Below are 18,674 nucleotides of genomic sequence, written 5' to 3' on the forward strand. Positions count from 1 at the left end.
TCACAAGTGAGGTTATATTTGTACTGAGCTCTCATGTTTCCTTGGAAGACCTCAGAAGATTATATGACATACTGTATTCCACTTTGTCCACAATCCTCTCACCACCAGCCAGGTTTTTGATGAATTTTTGAATTCTGTCCTGGAGTGCTGTAGAACAGAAATGCAAGCATGGAAGATCATTGGAGAGCTTGAGTGACATACTAATGAACCCAGATCCCTTTGATGCTAAATCTGAGAATGCAAAACAGCCTGTGTGTTCGAATTTTAATTTTCTGCTCAGCTGAAAGACATAATTGAAATTTGACATTCCTGTTGGCCATTTGTTCTCTTATGAAATGATTGGGGTCAGCACACATGGAGGAATATTCTGGCACTGTAACATTCCAGCTGGGGTTCTATGCCAGCATTTGGCTGGAGTTTTATGGAGAGTGGATTTGCTTGAATATTGCATCTGTCTGCTCAGTAGCTGGTGTTGCTCTTCTGGCTATCCTGTCCACACCCAACAAAAATTAATGCATATACTGGTATGTCAGTGCAGAAAGAATGGAATCCCCTGGATACATTGTTTCTTAGGGTATGCTGATGTATGGACACAGCTGATTGAGAAGCATGTGAGACCAAGTACTAGTTATACTTCTCAAACACCCACCCACACACAGAAATTGTCTGAAGCCACTTGTCCTGAGCAGGGTCACAGCAAGCCAGAGCCTAACCCAGCAACACAGGGTGCAAGGGTGGAGGGAAAGGGGATGCACCCAGGCCAGGACACCACTCTGTTACAAGGCACCCCAAGCAGGACTTGAACCCCAGACCCACCAGAGAGCAGGCTCTGGCCAAACCCACTGCAGCACTGCACCATCATGCTCCCCCAAACACAGCTCTGTACCAATCAAGTTGCTGAAGACAACATTACCGTGGTACTATGTCTCATCCATGGGAAGTACGTCTGTTGGCTTCATCCCGTGATTTCACCCTAAGAGTCTCTACAAGAGGGCTACAATTATAGTAGCATAAACTGGAAAAGGGGATAATTACGGGCTCTACAACCTCTCTGATCTTATTTGTGGTGTACATGAATATGTTCATGAACACATTCATGAAATCAACAGAGACAGAGTGCAGAGGTCCATGTACTAAGTCAATTGTCAGGTAGTTGTTCATAAGTACCTTCATGAATACTTTAATGATGACAAAAGTGTCTGTCCCAGGATGTAGGTGGATTTTACAGGGACTGAAAGGCTAACCACAAGGGCAAAGATGAGTTTCCTGCACTCAAAGTCCAGGTCTCTGGTGCTGAGAATTGCAAAGCCAATTGATACGATTCCTTGAGCATAAAAGAAGTTAAGGAAAACAAATTAACTGACAGAAGCTCGAGGGCTACAAGTACTTTTCAGGGAACTTACCAGGATTTCGAAGGTTGACTAGCAGCAGTAGACAAGTTAGGACTTCCAGATAAATTTAATGTGTAGGTATATTATAATCCCTGCTTTCATCTGAGAAGATGTATTGGTCTGCTGTGAAGTTTGAGTAGCACTGCCCTGTATAGACAGAGCTGATTTTACCTTTTAGGAGGAGGTGGAGTTTAGGGCAACCTGGGTGAGGAAAGTGCTGTAATACAGGCAGCTGAGTGATCCTAGGGTTGTAGGAGCTGGCACTGAGATGAGGAGTGATAAGAAGTGGAATATATTGGCAGTAGTGGTCCAGACAGAGTCCCAGCTTTTGTACAGAATGGTGGTGGGACTAGCGGCATCTGGATAGGCTGGTTTGGGCAGTGTTCCCTCACAGGTGTATAGCAAGGCCCAGGGAAAGAAGAAGCAAAAGCACTTTAAAGAGGAAGTTCACATAGCAATAGAAGAAGAATTGATGAAGAGGATGATAAGGATGCAGTTGCAGGGTGCATGGGAACAGGTACTGGAACATAAGGTCTCTTGGGATAACATAAAATAGCAGAACCTACTGGATGCATTTGTCTGGTACCGAAAGACCCAAAACAAACAATTATCCCAGTTTACATCACAGGTGTATTGCAGGATTTACATTTTTTAAAAGTTGTGTATTTTCTCCATCCATCCATCCTGAATAGGTCTGGAGCATATTCTGGAATCATTGGACACAAGGCAGAAGGACTGTACACCTTGGATGGTTCGCCAGTTGCCTTCTACCTGAGACGCATTTCTGTTATAAAATAAATCCCTCGGCACCACAATCCGCTGAAAACATCGCCACACAGCCCCCCTCCCCCCCAGTAATTTTTCAAGTCTTTTGAAGTATGCCAATTTTTATCTTCAGTTTGTTTCAGTTTTAGGGGGGCACGGTGGTGCAGTGGGTTGGACCACAGTCCTGCTCTCTGGTGGGTCTGGGGTTCAAGTCCTGCTTGGGGTGCCTTGTGACGGACTGGTGTCCTGTCCTGGGTGTGTCCCCTCCCCCTCTGGCCTTGTGCCCTGTGTTGCCGGGTAGGCTCCGGTTCCCCTGTAACCCCGTATGGGACAAGCGGTTCTGAAAATGTGTGTGTGTGTGTGTGTGTGTGTGTGTGTGTGTGTGTTTCAGTTTTGGTTTTGGTAGAAGAAAATGTGTTTTACTATCACTGAATAAACTCTCCAGTTTAAGGATGGCATTTTTAAAGTTTGGCAACAGCTACTCTGTTTTTGGATGGGGACATTGAGAAGAAATACAGTAATATGAATTGTTTTGAGGCTTTAACTTGCCACATTTTTGAAAGTCTGTATTATGGGTTCCTTAGTGACTATAACCAGAGATGATGAGATGTTTCTGTCTGATAAACTAATTGGATTATATCAATTGCTCAAAATGTATCCGAAGCTAGGGGGTGCGGTGGTGCGGTGGTGACCAGTAGGTTGGACCACGGTCCTGCTCTCCAGTGGGTCTGGGGTTCAAGTCCCGCTGAGGGTGCCTTGCGACGGACTGGTGTCCTGTCCTGAGTGTGTCCCTTCCTCCTCTGGCCTTACGCCCTGCGTTACTGGGTAGGCTCTGGTTTCCCGTGACCCTGTATAGGACAAGCGGTTCTGAAAGTGTGTGTGTGTGTGTGTATCTGAAGCCTTTAAGATGGCAAATATGCTATGTCTTTCCTTTAATTAAAAACAAATATTGGTCCAGCAAGTGCCGAAATTCTAGTGCAATGTTAACTGTAACTTTTTCCAATTTCGTTAATTTTAGGCAAAGAATTCAATGTAAGAGGCCTGAATCCAATTCTCTCTGTGGAGAGTAGCACTTAATGACAGAATAAAATGAAACAGCATTGCAAGGAGATATTAATATTTAAATCCTCTTTTCATTTTTTCCATTTTCCTTTGAGTGCCTGACACCATATAGACAAATTAAAGTGTAACCATTAATTTGCTGTTTCAACCAAAGGTATTTAATTTTACTCAATTAATACCACTTGTCTGCCAAACCATATTTGTATCTGACAATGTTATATAAACCTTAACCTAATGTTTGTGTTGTTGTCAACCAAATGAGGAACATATCATTACTGTTTAACCCATTATGTTAATTACAAGTATAATATTACAGCCTATGCAAACTCTCGTTCTAAGAAATATGAAAATTGTTACTCAGTGTTATTGTTATAAGAACACAGGAAGAACAATTAATTGTTGTTGTTCCCCCTTAGGGGCTGTGGTGGCACAGTGGGTTGGACCAGGTCCTGCTCTCTGGAGGGTCTGCGGTTCAAGTCCCGCTTGGGCTGCCTTGCAGTGGACTGGTGTCTTGTCCTGGGTGTGTCCCTTCCCCCTCCAGAGTTGCCAGGTCTGGTTTCCTGTGACCCCGTATGGGACACGTGGTTCAGAAAGTGTGTGTGTTTCTGCCCTTCCTTTTGGTCATTGGATGAGTTCACACAAATGTCTTACTTCTGTAGTAACACAGCTCTGCAGTGACTGATAGGACAACAAGTGGTAGGTGAGGATCATAGCAAAATCAGTGCAGTGGTGTTCTGGGTGGAAGGCATGTGGAGGTTAGTAAAGCGGGATCATTTCTGTATGTCTCATTTTTCCACGAGAGAAACAAGGACATGGGATAGTGTACCATATTTATAGTAAGACCAATTCAAAGGAACATTTCAGAAAAATCACTAGTTAAAAACAAAATTGCATCATTACTTAGGAAAATCTGAAAAAATCAAGAGTTGTTATTTGTTGTGAAATTCAGAGGAAATGGGGTGACATCCAAGTAGAATGTAACATTCATTTGCTGTGGGTGGAGCAGAGATGCAAAAATTTTCAGCTGAATGAGAAGCTTGCATGATCTGTAGCTAGACATATGCTATCATGGCTCCACTGTTACAAATGTTGCATATGACATGAAAGAAAAAGTTCAGTGACCATAAGACACAAATGTCTGTACATTTCATAAATGATAGGTCTCTGTTCAGTCCAGTGGAGTTATGTGTTACAGTTTGAAAACAATGGCTTCAATAGCATGGGCTTTGCCAAAACAAAGCAACCAATCTTTAATATATTTTTGTTTCAGAAGTGAGCCTTACTTCAATCCATGAGAAATTAATTTTACAGAGCCCAAACCTATACAGAATTGTACATTGTCTGAGCTGCTTGTCCCATACAGGGTCACGGGGAGCCGGAGCCTAACCCGGCAACAGAGGGCACAAGGCTGGAGGGGGACACACCCAGGACAGAATCCCAGTCTATCAAAAGGCACCCCGAGCAGGACTTGAACCCTGGACCCACCACAAAGCAGGACCTGGTCCAACTCACCCCGCCACCATGCCTCCCAACAGAATTGTAGTGCAAGCATATTTAAAAGTCCTTAAGCAAAGTAAAAAATTTTTCTTCCAAAGGCATTAAAAATGAAACTTAAGGAATGTTGAATAAGGGGGTGCAGTGGGTTTGGCCTGTGCCTGCTCTCTGGTGGGTTGGGGGTTTGAGCCCTTCCGGGGGGTGCCCTGTGACAGACTGGTGTCCTGTCTTGGATGTGTTCCCTCCAGCCTTGCACCCTGTATTGCTGGGTTAGAGTCTGGCTTGCTGCAACCCTGCTTGGGACAAGTGGTTTCAGTCTGTGTGTGAGTGTAGAATAGTTATCACCATTATCACCTGAATGTGATTCTCTGACGAGGCAAGCATGAAAGACTATATATCCAGTTTATTTTTGTGATGTCAGAACTGTTTTACAGGAATAACAGCTCCATGATTTTTTTTGTGTAAACCTCAGCAGGACAACTGCAGCCTTTAGCACTTGCTGTTCTTTTCATTTTACTGGAAGCTACTATGGAGTAATCTATATTTTTTCTTTCAAAAGTATGTCAGGAAAAAGGGGGTTATGAAGCATAAACACAAGTTCCCAGAATGACTTGATGTTATATCCAGAGGGACAGATACTACAGAGAAGATGGCAGCAGAGTCTGTCGCAGATACACTCAAATGTGTTTTGTTACGACAGTATTCATTATTATTCCATCCATCCATTGTCAACAACTGCTTGTCCCGAGTAGGGTTACCTGAAGCCTAACTTAGCAACACAGAGTGCAAGGCCGAAGGAGGAAGGGACACACCCAGGACAGGACCCCAGTCAATTCATCATGATCATCATCATTATTATTATTATTATTATTATTCACTGTTCTTTAGCTTATGCCTTTGCCCCAAGCCAACTGCTGAACTGTGACCTTGCCTGCCTTTCCACAAGTAAATTCAGCAATAAGTACCAAGACTTTTTATTTTTAAACAAAGATAGAGTGGTGCTTCGCAGAGAACTGACAACACATCAAACATCTACTGCAAATTGTAATTTATGAAATGCACATTAAAGATGGACTCTGTTTTCCAGGGTATGAATAAATGGGTTCATACTTGCCAACATCATCCAAAAAACTGTGCCTTCTCATTTGAATGTTGAAAAGTAACAAATTTAAGGGTATAATCTTTATTTTACGATTTAAAACAGAATGTAAAGTTTGGCCACAATAACGTGACAATTTAACAGAAATGTTGCAGAAGTTGTGGAGAAAGAATATACCTGTATAAAGATAGAAAGGATGTGTTGCAGAAAGAAAATATATATTGCTAAGTATATTGATACATTTGGACAGTGCTATCTTTACGTTAACATTCCAACTATTATGATCTGAACTTCAGTTAAAAACCTCATTTGACCAGCAAACATTTCAAGCTGAAAAGCACTTGAGATTCATAATAATCAAATTATTATAAATACCTTTATTTTACCAGCATATTTTACAAGAAAATACAGTGACTAAATTTGACGAAAACTCATTGTCTCATATTACCGTCAGTTGTGATCGTTAGGCTTTCTGTATCTTGTACCAGTCTTACCTTTTTTACTCAGCTAAGTACTGCATATGCATGTTTTTTTGTTTTACAGATTTGCACAATAGTTTTATGAGGTTTCAAATGTGACAGTAGCTTGAGAGGTAAAGCTGTGGGGTCAATATATGACCAGTCAGTTTGAAAGAAGGTGGAATGTGATGCTCACTAAGGCTTGTATTTGTGTTTGAGCTCACTTGTATGTTGCTCATCTGGGGAACATAAAGTTCCCTTCCCCCATCCACCTGGGAACTCAAGCATGGCTCCTTTTTTACTGTTCCTTCACTTTTGTTCTCCTGTACTCCCATCTCCTCCATCCCACATGGTAGAGTGAAACCAACATGTTCAGTCAGTTTGTGGAAGAGGTAGACTGAGTTAAGAAAACACGGGTGACAGTCTACTGGCAGTGCCACTGAGTAGGATCTACACGTGTACGTGAGAATTCCAGTTGGAACACCTGAGGGACCTCCTGGTCTCACATCTTTCACAAACAAAAACTGAATAAAGAAAGGTCACGGCACACAAAATGGTACTTTTCATAGGTTAAACCTAAATGTCCACTTTTTTGTACTTTTTGAATAAGAATTTTTTGTTTATTTCATAAGGTCATAAAGTGGTTTTCGATAATATGTTTTGTCTTATTCTTGCTTCCCAAACTTATGAAAATGTGATTTAAGTTTAAAGGCAGGTTATCTTCAGTTCAGGGAGTTTCATAAAAACAATGTAATTTTAGCCATATTTGTATTTAGTTGTTAAATGAATTAAAGCAGCCTCAAAGTCTAAATTCTGAATGAGACACATCTAAAATTTCATAATTTTTAAGCCATATCTAACAACACTGGCAACATCTAACACTGAATGTGCTTCAGTAATAGGTAGGTGTAAGTGTCTTCACTCTGGGTTTTAATGACCATTTGTATTTAAAGAGGCAACAGCCAAACTATTTGGAACAATGTTGAGTAGACAATTGCTCATTTGTGATTATATACCATCTTTACCCCAGTTTACTCTGTGGCTTTTGAAACTCAAGATTCAGCATGTTTTTTTCATTTAGTGTGTCTATTGATGAGAACCAGTCAAAAATAAAATAATTTGAAAAGCCATTATTAGGTTTCCTGTCATTACTATAATGGGTTCAGTGTTTCAAACCATAAGCACATATCTGTCCAATGAATGATAACCCCTGCACAAAATAACTCAAAAGGCAAAGTATGACTGCTAAATGACATCAGTTTAAAGTATCAAGCAAACAAGATACTTTCTTCCCTTAGAAAATAATGTCTTCATATTCTTCATATTCTTCATATATAAGAGACAATGAGGTCCTCTGCTGCTCATCTCATTATAGCAATGGCCACCAAAATGAGGTCGAAGGTCAACTTGTGGTTGTAGTCTTTGTAAAAAGAAACATTCTGTATGTGATCCCATAGAGTGGAACATAATCATTTCACTGTTCTCCACTGCACTCAGATTCATCTTAGTGTACTGTGCAATGTTCCAGACTGAGGCAACATTTTTCTGCTCTGTAAGGTTGGTCTTCCACAATATCATACCTACACAGTCTGGGTTTCTCTGTTACAAGAGACAATTGTATTCTCATTTGCCACCATTTTAGTGCCTGTTGAAAACTCTATAACAAGACAAAGATTCAGCTCCAGGCTGGTATCTATGTTTGCAATCACTAATTATTGTAAAGAAACAAATTATATCCATTGATGTTGCTTGTCAGATGGAATAGCTATTGAGCAGTTGCTCCTTGGCATCCACAGAGTTGTAATTTTCTGTTCCTGCAGATATTATTTTAAACTTATGGATATGAAGGAGTTTGTGAGGTCTGACACACATTACATCCACCTCTTAAGGCTATGAAAACATACATTATCTTTCAAAGTCTTGCTTGAGATGTCCCTTCTCAAGGAAGGATTCTCTCTTCAGTGCTGGTACTGCTTCAAGCTGAAACAGAATTGAGTCAGTTATTTACTAACTCCTGCCTTATTTAATGAAAATGCAACTTGCTACTTAACTGATTCTTCTGGCAGAAGTAAAGCAGTGACTGACTGTACTAACACCTGCAGTGTCAGAACATCAATAAAGAAATAAGGTGTGAAACTGAAATGTAGAAATATGTAACATCACATTGACGAAAGGAGAAATATCTAGAGAAAATGAGACACCAGTAGTACCTGGTAGGAGGGCATGGTGGCACAGTGGGCTTGGCCTGTGCCTGCTCTCTGGTTGGTTTGGGGTTTGAGTCCCACTTGGGGTGCCTTGCGATGGACTGACATTCCATCCTGGGTGTGTCCACTCCCCCTTCAGCCCTGCGCCCTGTGTTGCCGGGTTAGGCTCTGGCTCACCGCAATCCCACTTGGAACAAGCGGTTTCTGTGTGTGTGTGTGTGTGTGTGTGTGTGTGCGTGTGTGTGTGTGTGGTACCTTGCACATTGAGCTTGGCACTGAAGACATACTTCTGAACTAAGATGATTTAAACCCACCTATTTTAAACTTTGTGTTATTGGTTGGGGATGTCCCACTGACGTCTGTAAGTCAGTGCTATCTGTCTTGCTTGCCATAGCTCAGATGACAGGCTAAAGCAGCTGGGAGCATTGTGTTATACATGATCCCTGACAATAAAAGCAATTGTTGTTTTGTTACCTTTACATACATACTTTTATTTTCTTATAAACAGTGTTACTGGGAAGAACTCATTCCAGCAAGGTGCTGCAGAACACAACTGCCAGTAATAGGATGGCCTTGTGGCAGTGGGTGTGTGAGTTTGTGTATGTGTTTAGGAGGCTGGGTGAAACTGACATCTCATTTCAGACCCTTGCCAGCAGTGTGTTTGTTTGACTGAATGCCAAACAGATGAACTCATCACATGAAAGTCTCTGATTGTGATTCAAACAGTGAATAAGCTCACGAAAGGCACAGTGCAATGTGATTTTCCAATGGATATTTTAGTTCCCCTGAGCCCAAAACAGGGGTAAAGCTAATCCTTTCCCCGCAATGAATTCATTGTGCATTGGAACTTTTTGCCCTTGCCTTGCATCTTTGAAATACAATTACTTATTATAATTATTTTCAGTATAATAACAGCACAGCACAGTGTCTTCTGGGGAGTAAGACACTGCACTGGATGTATCCTGAGGAAAAATATTTGTGGGACCTGTGGTCATGTTTGCTGACTTTAGTAGGAATGGATAATCCTGGCCAAGTCATGTTGGCAACACATTGGTTCCAGCAACACACTGTGGTCCCCTCTGGGCTCTGGACAACTGGTAGAAACAAGAGGATTTTAAATACAAGCCAGAAAGTCTTAACAGCTGAAAATTGGTTGGCTCTACTATCAGGGCAGCTACTTAAAATTCATATGCCTGCTGCTGGCTATCAAGCACAGTCAGGTCGATCTGTAATAATTTCAGGCTCTGAGAGTCCATCAATGTGACAGAAATGCAAATTTTAATAGACTGCTCTTTAGAAAGAACTGCAATTTCTACTTTTGTCCTATTTTCTTGGCATCTTTTTCTGGCAGAATTCGTCCTCCTGGATGATGGACAGTTTTACACAGGCTCTGCGTGTAGAGCAGAGGGAAAAAAGTTTCTGTTGTATCACATATTACATGATTGTATAGGTACTACAGTCATGGTCTGGGTTAAGAGTAGATGTAATGTCAATGCCTTGTCACTGTCCATTCTGATATTTACACATATTCCAAAAATACAATGCAAAAATGTATGGGTAATTGCCACACAGTGGACTAGCCTCCCATTCAGGGCATTTCCTGCTTTAAACCCCTTTTTTTTGTGATAGGCTCTCGATCATTGTGACCCTGTATTAGTACTGGCAGTTATTAATAATGACCATAATGGATGATGGAAAAATTTCACTTTTAAACTTGTCAATTTTGCCTACATTTATTCTTATAAAAATAGCACAGATTGACTCCTCTTTCAAAGTATTCAGCAATCTGACTTTTCATATTTTATGTTTGGTTACTAGTGACAGTTGAGGGGTCTCAAGTGAGCAACTCAACCATAAGTACTCCACCCCAACAGATGCCTCTTTGGGTGTCCCACATCATTGTCTCCTTGGAGGAACAGAATCATCACTGCACTTTCTATTTATTTTGCAAGCAACATGCATCATTTTCTCCAATAATCTGGGCATAATTCCTACAGCGCTGTTAACAAAGAACTTTAAGGAGTAAAGATTATCCTTTTCAGCCCTTAAAATATGGGTTAAATGAATGCCTGAGGAATGGCAGGCTGGCAGTAACATCACATTTGTTTTATACTGCAGTACCCTCTTTCACATGGCTTGCTCACATGGACACTGAAACACATTCTGATACTAACACACACACAGTCAGGTGTCTATCCTCAGAGTTTACATGTCACACCACATGGCCCTGACCCGAGACAGGAGGAACGGAGGACAAAACTAAAACAAACCTAGCCTGTTCAAGCAGGTTGTTGCACTTCCGTCAGCACAGTTAATAACATGGTGAGCCATGCTCTGTGACGCACAACCCCAGGTTTCCCTTTTGTGTCAAGAACCATCACATCCCACCACTCTGAAGCTCCATGGCATGCCAGGGCTCTCTACATTCATGTCCACTTGGGTATTAGAGCGTGGTGCTGGGACTGATGCTGGACACTGGGAGACAGAGCATGTCACAACGACTTGCTGCCAGGAAGAAAACAGCATGTCAACATCTCCACAAGCTCTGCTTTTTCCTAGTTCTCTTTGTTAATATTTTCTCACCCTCCTAAAGTTGTTAATTATTTGCAGTGTTCAACACCACCGCACTGCACACAGAAAATGTGATTATGTGACTCTGCAAGATTCAAACCATAGCTGTCTCTGCAGGGGAACAAGATGTCTGTTTCAGACTGGCCTTTAGATGCTGCATACACAATAAAACACTTACAGTACTGAACTCCATTGTCTAGAACTACTTGTCCAGAGTGGGGTTGTGGTGAGCCAGAGTCCACAGGGCACAACAGTGAGGGTGGGGGGGGACACCCAGTACAGGAGGCTAGTCCATTACAAGGTACCCCAAGAAGGGCTTGAACCCCAGACCTGCCATACAGCAGGCACCAGCTGAACCCACCCCCTGCCCCCCTGCCCCCCTGCCCTCCTGCCCTCCTGAGCTAAACTGGGCTGAAAGATAAACTTATGCCCTGCTCCTGCAAAATGGATTACAGTAAGGTGAGCCATCCATCAAAGACAAATAAAAGTTAAAGTCATCTTACTTAATGCTTCTTAAATAGATCTTGTTAAAAACGCCTCAATTTGTATTTCATTCACAAAGTTTAAATGTCATCAGCAGTACAATTTAATCACTCTTTCAGTTTAGTGAAATTGGTGATGAGTCTTTTAAGAGTGTTTTATTAAATGCCTAAACATAAAATGTTTTTAAATCAGTTGTTTCCTGCACACTAGCCGTAGTTCCCAAAGGTTGCACCAAATGTGGATCTCATCTGCATTTCAGCTTTATAGTACAGATAAGCCAGTGACAGGAAATATATTGGTAAGAAATTCTTAACCACAAGGAGTGACTACATGTTGATGTCGCTGAAAAAAAACATTTTTATATTTACTCTGCCTTAACTATCACTTACTATGCATTATTTCATCAAAGGAAGGTGTGCCCTGTTCTAAGGGTTGGTTGACAGATGACTGCTACATTCACATTGGTGATGACTGGTATTTGCTATCGTCAAAAGCTCAAGGAGTCTCCATTTCAGTCATACATGTGACCAAGTGTGAGATTCCTCCTGCCAGGACAACACGTCTCAGAGCAACTCTGCGAGGAGAAATTTTAAACAATGCAACAAACAGACCCATCCTTGTCTAGCATTTATTTGTAGTGGACCTTTAACTCCTGTTAAATCCTATTCACCTATGTCCACAGTTGTTAAAAAAGCTGTCTGTGGAATTGTCCAGTTCCTCCAGCATTGGTACTTAGCCATTTTGACTTGGATGTGGGGTTTATCATGGTCAGAGCCTTTGCAAGTACATGGAAACCATGAAAAATCAAGCAAATACACACACATTTTCAGAACCACTTGTCCCATACAGGGTTGCAGGGAACCAGAGCCTACCCGGTAACACAGGGCGTAAGGCTGGAGGGAGAGGGGACACACCCAGGACGGGACACCAGTCTGTCGCAAGGCACCCCAAGCGGGTCTTGAACCCCAGACCCACTGGAGAGCAGGACTGCAGTCCAACCCACTGAGCCACCACACCCCCATCAAGCAAATAACTAACAGCAAAAAGCATTATTATTCTTTGTGGTTGAACCTACTGTATATATGTTGCACTCCTTCAGTGTCATAAGGTTGTTTGTTTGTATGAGCAGTTGGTTCCTGGTATTCGTTTGAAATTGTTTCAGAAATGATTCAGAACATTAGTTTTTTTCAGTCTCATCAGCTTTGTATTTTTATGGCAGAAGACCTTAGGCAGAAATGGGTTGCACTGACCCTCCAAAAGGGGGCTTAGATAAATTTTCATCTGTACATCCAGATGTGGCTTGGCTACAATTATTTGTAGTGGTGTTTTGTATTGCAGCAAGAGTATTGTTATCAAGTGAAATCTTTTTTATATGTTCCAGGTTCTTCATAGCAGAACACAACTGGGGCATATATGATGATTAAGTAATCAGCTCACACTATGTCTGAGATGAAAGTGCTGGTTTAAAGGTTCTGACTGCCATCTCCCTATTCCCCCCAAATCTCCTACTGGGCACCACTGAAGGCTCAGAGGGAGACATTACTACGTCTATAGCACTGCTCATGGGAGTAACAGTGGACAGACTGTTGGACAACAGGGCACTACTACTGGGTCCTCACGAAAAACTAATATGTTCATATGGGCGGTCCTTGGATTATGAACAAGTTCCATTCCTAAATCTGTCTTTAAGTTGGATTTTTAAGTAAGATGGAACAGTTACGTAAGGTTCGTGTCTAACGTCAGTTAGTAGAATGTTTGTCGTAGTATATAGTATGTAGTGTACCTTTCTTCACATAAAAACATTGAAGAAAAACTTCCGGATACACTAAAACTTCTTTAATGTAACAATAATAATAATAATAATAATAATAATAATAATAATAATAATAATAATAATAATAAGAAGAAGAATACAATTTAATGATGTAATGATAATAACAACAACAATAATAAATAATGTAACTACAGTATTTACATCAACCTTACCTAACTGTTCCAATGTATGTACAAAACATCTGCAATAAAATAATAACTTGTCAAAAAAGCATAAACTGTTGGACAAGCTTTACCCGAGTACTCATTAAGGTAGAACAAAGTAATTATCTTCATGTGAGACTTTTTCACTTATGCTTGGGAAAATGTACTATAAGTATTAGTAGATTCACTCACTTGTTCTGGTGTTTGGAGCCCTGGAGGTGTGCATGATACTGCTCAATGGAGTTAAGAACCACGTTGCATGTGCTGCAGGAATAGCTGCTACGCAAACCTGAAAACATACACATAGCAGAGCAAACTAAATTTGAATAGAAAAAACAGCAATAGATGTCACTAAGTGTACAGTTTCCACTTAATAGCAAAGTAAACAGCTGTCTACATAAAAGGAAATGCTTTTGATGAATTCTTAATGTATCTGACCTTTGAAGAAAAGGGCCCAAGTAAACATAACAACAAATTATTGCATTGCTGATAATCTGATGTCTTAGTATGGCATAATTTCAGTCTTTGAACAAAAAGAAAACAGAAAATTCTGCACCTTTACTACATTTTTCAGTTTCTTTATAAACAAAATGTTACATTTAATCATCCTTATCTTAGAAATTTGGGCAAAAGCACAAAGTATTACACATTTTATGATAAGAAATCTTTATCCACCTGAAAAGACAATAATAAATTAGAATGTGAATTTTTATTCATAATAAAAAATAGTTCAGGGTCTGAACTAGGACTATATAAATACATGTGGCTTTTGTCCTCTATCCTGCAGGGAGAGAGGACAAGTGCCCCCGTTGCTCAGTACAGGATAATTTGTCTTCACATTCAGGAATAAGCCAAAAGAAAGATGAGGCGAGATACTCATCCACCCATTACTGATAACATTACATTCTTCTTAAATGAAGAGATATGGTTTGACTTAGAAATTTATGCTGTAAACATGTTCAAACAACTGATTTAGCTCTGAGGGACTAAGATTTGGGCACAATAACTACACAGAAAGTAATTATGCTCTTATTTATAATGCTATGGTGTCAAGTTTGTATAAATAGCAGATATTTAAAAAGGTCAAGCCCAGTTGTCACAAACATATCCCCCAACAAAAAAAGTGAAAGTTATGGCATTACCAGACAAAATGTGAATGTTTTATACCTCTGAGGTCTATTTATATCATTCTGTTATTCTGTTCAAATATTTGAAGACACTAAGATGCCAGCTGTACTGCAGTTGGATATAAAGAAAAAGGACCGGTTCCAAAACTGGAACATAAGCTCTTATCTGTCATTACTTCACTCTCACTTCAGCTGAAAAGAGCATTTAATTAATATTGCACAGCTCCCTGTTTCCTAGATCTAAAATTAGGCATAAATAACAGCTGTGTCATAGATTAAAGGGCTAGATGACAATCTGTTTAGTAGCCTGCTTTCCAGACTGACATGAGCCTGATCAACCCTGAATATAGAAGCATTGCTAACCTCCTCAAACACCACCCAAGATTTTATGACTTATGACAGATCTTAAAAATATGCGATGGTTGCCTGTCCACAGTTAATTGTATCCCTCTAAGCAACATGAAACTGGCAGAGACTAGACAATATGATGTATGACATACGACATTCTATGACCCCTTGCTCACCTGTGGTTTCAACGGCACCGAGACTCCCAGCCAACTGTTCCGTCAGCCTGGCTCGTGCAGCATTCCTCCTGTGCTTCTTGCCCTCATAGTGCTGCTGCGCCATCAGGGGGTTGTTGAACCAGGCACCACAAAGGCAGCAGTACTTTCCTGCTTCACTATTATTGGTCAGAGGCCATGACGGGGCTGCTGGTAGGTCAGTGGGTTTCAGCGTGCAGGGACTGGGCTCTGCATCAGAACGGTATAACACTCAAAGATATATACAAAAACTTAAATTCCATTCAAAGTCACTACCTCCAGGCTAATGGCAAACCATACAATTAAGAGTAGTGATAGTGAATATATTTGCACTTTACATTTATTTATTTAGCAGACGCTTTTCTCCAAAGCGATTTCCAATGAACCCTATGTAGTGTTATCAGCCCACACACCTTATTCACTAAGGTTACTTAGCCTGCTACATACACTACTTACAAAGGGTCACTCATCCACACGTCAGTGGAACACATTCTCACTGTCAATCACACACATTGGCTAAACTGCTTTGCCTGAATGCACATTTCCCAAGCAATTTCTGTAGTCCAGATCTATGGCATTTCATCTTGGGTCAGGAGTAAGTTAATGTTACTCAGGAGAAAAAAAAAAAGAGTCTGATAAAAGTGTTATGTGACCTAAACTCTACTGTGTTGTAGTTTTGCTGCCTGGGAGACTGGCCTCAAAAAATGAATTGGGGTTTACAAGGCTATTTTTATAGCCACTTGGGCTTGCAGTCACTCACAATTTGGTTGGATGGATATAGGCAATGTGGGGGCTACAGCCATGCCTATGCCTACCACACTCCCCTTTTTCATAAAAGCACATTTCATTACTTTTTCATATTGTATAGCATTCCACATTACCAATTTCTTCTTAAGGTGCCCAGTAACGCCTACATGATTCATCAACAGTATTAGTGTATCACCAAAAGTGTTCCTCTTCAAGCAGAATTAGTACTCCAACATTATGGTGTGGATTCTCCTTCAGCATGATGACCAACCCAGGACATACTGAACGTCCATGTTACATCACATATAGCCAGTCTACTTTTCTCTCTGTTTCACATGCATCTTTATTGTTATTTTATAGAATGATATCCAGCATGTAAGCCTGCACCAAAAAACACCAATGAACTTTAGGTCAAATCATTCATTAATTTTTTTTTCGTTTACATGAGCTGGTCCAATTAATAACAGTTTAATATAGTCTGATGCTCTATTCCCTCAGTGGAGAATAGAGATTTTTTTCCAAGATCTTTTACAGTAACACAACTGGTTAATGTAAACATCCTCCTTTTTCTCTCGCCCTTATTAAGGTAATGCTTACACCCAGTTCCCTTCAATTACACTACCTGTCAGTCTCAAGTGCCCAGTCAAGCATGCTTATGGACACCAGTATGGTTAAAAAACCTGTCTGGCTCTTGTTATTTCACTTCTGTCCATTCACAGAAGCTTTCTTTTGGTTATTACCTTTTCCCAGTCACAGTACCCAGTTTCAGTACCTATTCATGGTTTACAGCTATGGTCAGCGTTCAGTCAAATATGATACCTGAAGTCATTAAAATAAAAAAGGTTTCATTTCAGACATGATAATGACAACACCAACATATTTTACAACATAGTCATCTCTAACATAATGGGGTCCCATAGAATGAAAAATGACTTCTGGGAATACATTATTTTTTTCCAGACAATGGACTTAAAATTTGGTACAGAAGCATTTTTGGTTGTTATACAGTGATTTTACTTCGGTAAATTTGCTTTGCACCATCCTGACAAAGACGCAGGCTAAAGAACTACAAACATGCAGTCAACCTCATATGCAGCGTCAGTCAAATTTAAGATATGCACTTTTTTGTTTCACTAGTAACTTACAGAGATTACGAAAAAGTTATAACAAAATTATTTGTACTCAAGAATCAGTTCCATCCATCCATCTTCTTCCGCTATCCGGGGCCGGGTCGCGGGGGCAGCAGTCCGAGCAGAGTCCTCCAGACTTCCCTCTCCCCGCACACCTCCTCCAGTTCCTCTGGGGAAACCCCAAGGCGTTCCCAGGCCAGCCAGGAGACATAGTCTCTCCAACGTGTCCTGGGTCTGCCCCGAGGCCTCCTCCCAGTGGGACATGCCCAGAACACCTCACCAGGGAGGCGTCCAGGAGGCATCCGGAACAGATGCCCGAGCCACCTCAACTGGCTCCTCTCGATGCGGAGGAGCAGCGGCTCTACTCCGAGCTCCTCCCGGGTGACTGAGCTCCTCACGCTATCCCTAAGGGTGCGCCCAGCCACTCTGCGGAGGAAACTCATTTCTGCATCCGCGATCTCATTCTTTCAGTCATGATCCAGAGTTCATGACCATAGGTGAGGGTAGGAACGTAGATCGACCGGTAAATTGAGAGCTTCGCCTTACGACTCAGCTTCCTCTTCACCACAACAGACCGGTGCAATGACCGCATTACTGCGGACGCCGCACCGATCCGTCTGTCAACCTGCCGCTCCATTTTTCCCTCACTCGTGAACAAGACCCCGAGATACTTAAACTCCTCCACTTGAGGGAGCAACTCCCCCCTAACCCGGACGGGGCAATCCACCTTTTTCCGACTGAGAACCATGGCCTCGGATTTGGAGGTGCTGATTCTCATCCCCGCCGCTTCGCACTCGGCTGCAAACCTCCCCAGTGCACGCTGCAAGTCTTGACTTGATGAAGCCAACAGGACCACATCGTCCGCAAAAAGCAGAGATGAGATCTCACGGCCACCAAAACAGACACCCTCCGTTCCCTGGCTGCGCCTAGAAATTCTGTCCATGAAGATAATGAACAGAATCGGTGACAAAGGGCAGCCCTGGCGGAGTCCAACATCCACTGGGAACAGGTCTGACTTACTGCCGGCAATGCGAACCAAGCTCCTGCTCCGGTCATACAGGGAACGAACAGCCTGTAACAGCGAACCCCGAACCCCATAATCCCGAAGTACCTCCCACAGGATGCCACGAGGGACACGGTCGAATGCCTTCTCCAGGTCCACGAAACACATATGGACTGGTTGAGCAAACTCCCACGAACCCTCCAGCACCCTAGTGAGGGTATAGAGCTGGTCCAGTGTTCCATGGCCAGGGCGAAAACCGCATTGCTCCTCCTGAATCCGAGGTTCGACTATCGGTCGGATTCTCCTTTCCAGTACCCTGGCATAGACTTTCCCAGGGAGGCTAAGGAGTGTGATCCACCTATAGTTGGAACACAATCTCCGGTCCCCCTTCTTAAAAAGAGGGACCACCACCCCGGTCTGCCAGTCCAGAGGCACCGTTCCCGAACTCCACGCGATGCTGCAGAGGCGTGTCAGCCAAGACAGCCCCACAACATCCAGAGACTTGAGAAACTTGGGGCGGATCTCATCCACCCCCAGAGCCTTGCCACCGAGGAGTTTTTTGACTACCTCAGCAACTTCAGCCAGGGTAATGGACAAGTCCCCCTCCAAGTCCCCAGCCTCAGC

At 41.9% G+C, this 18,674-nt stretch overlaps 1 protein-coding gene across 2 annotated transcripts in view; it reads right to left on the reverse strand.

Moving 5' to 3' along the window:
* Positions 1 to 13,692: 13,692 nt before the first annotated feature.
* Positions 13,693 to 18,674, reverse strand: part of LOC108942647 (zinc finger matrin-type protein 4-like) — a 37,989-nt gene continuing 33,007 nt past the window's right edge. For both annotated transcript variants that reach the window (XM_029254357.1, XM_018766107.1), the window contains exons 5-6: positions 15,156 to 15,380; positions 13,693 to 13,793 (exon numbers count right to left, since the gene is read on the reverse strand). In XM_029254357.1, the coding sequence (XP_029110190.1) occupies positions 13,693 to 13,793; positions 15,156 to 15,380 (326 nt within the window). The remainder of the gene's footprint in view (positions 13,794 to 15,155; positions 15,381 to 18,674) is intronic.

This window comes from Scleropages formosus, chromosome 8, assembly GCF_900964775.1.
Source record: "Scleropages formosus chromosome 8, fSclFor1.1, whole genome shotgun sequence".
In the NCBI taxonomy this organism is placed as follows: domain Eukaryota; kingdom Metazoa; phylum Chordata; class Actinopteri; order Osteoglossiformes; family Osteoglossidae; genus Scleropages; species Scleropages formosus.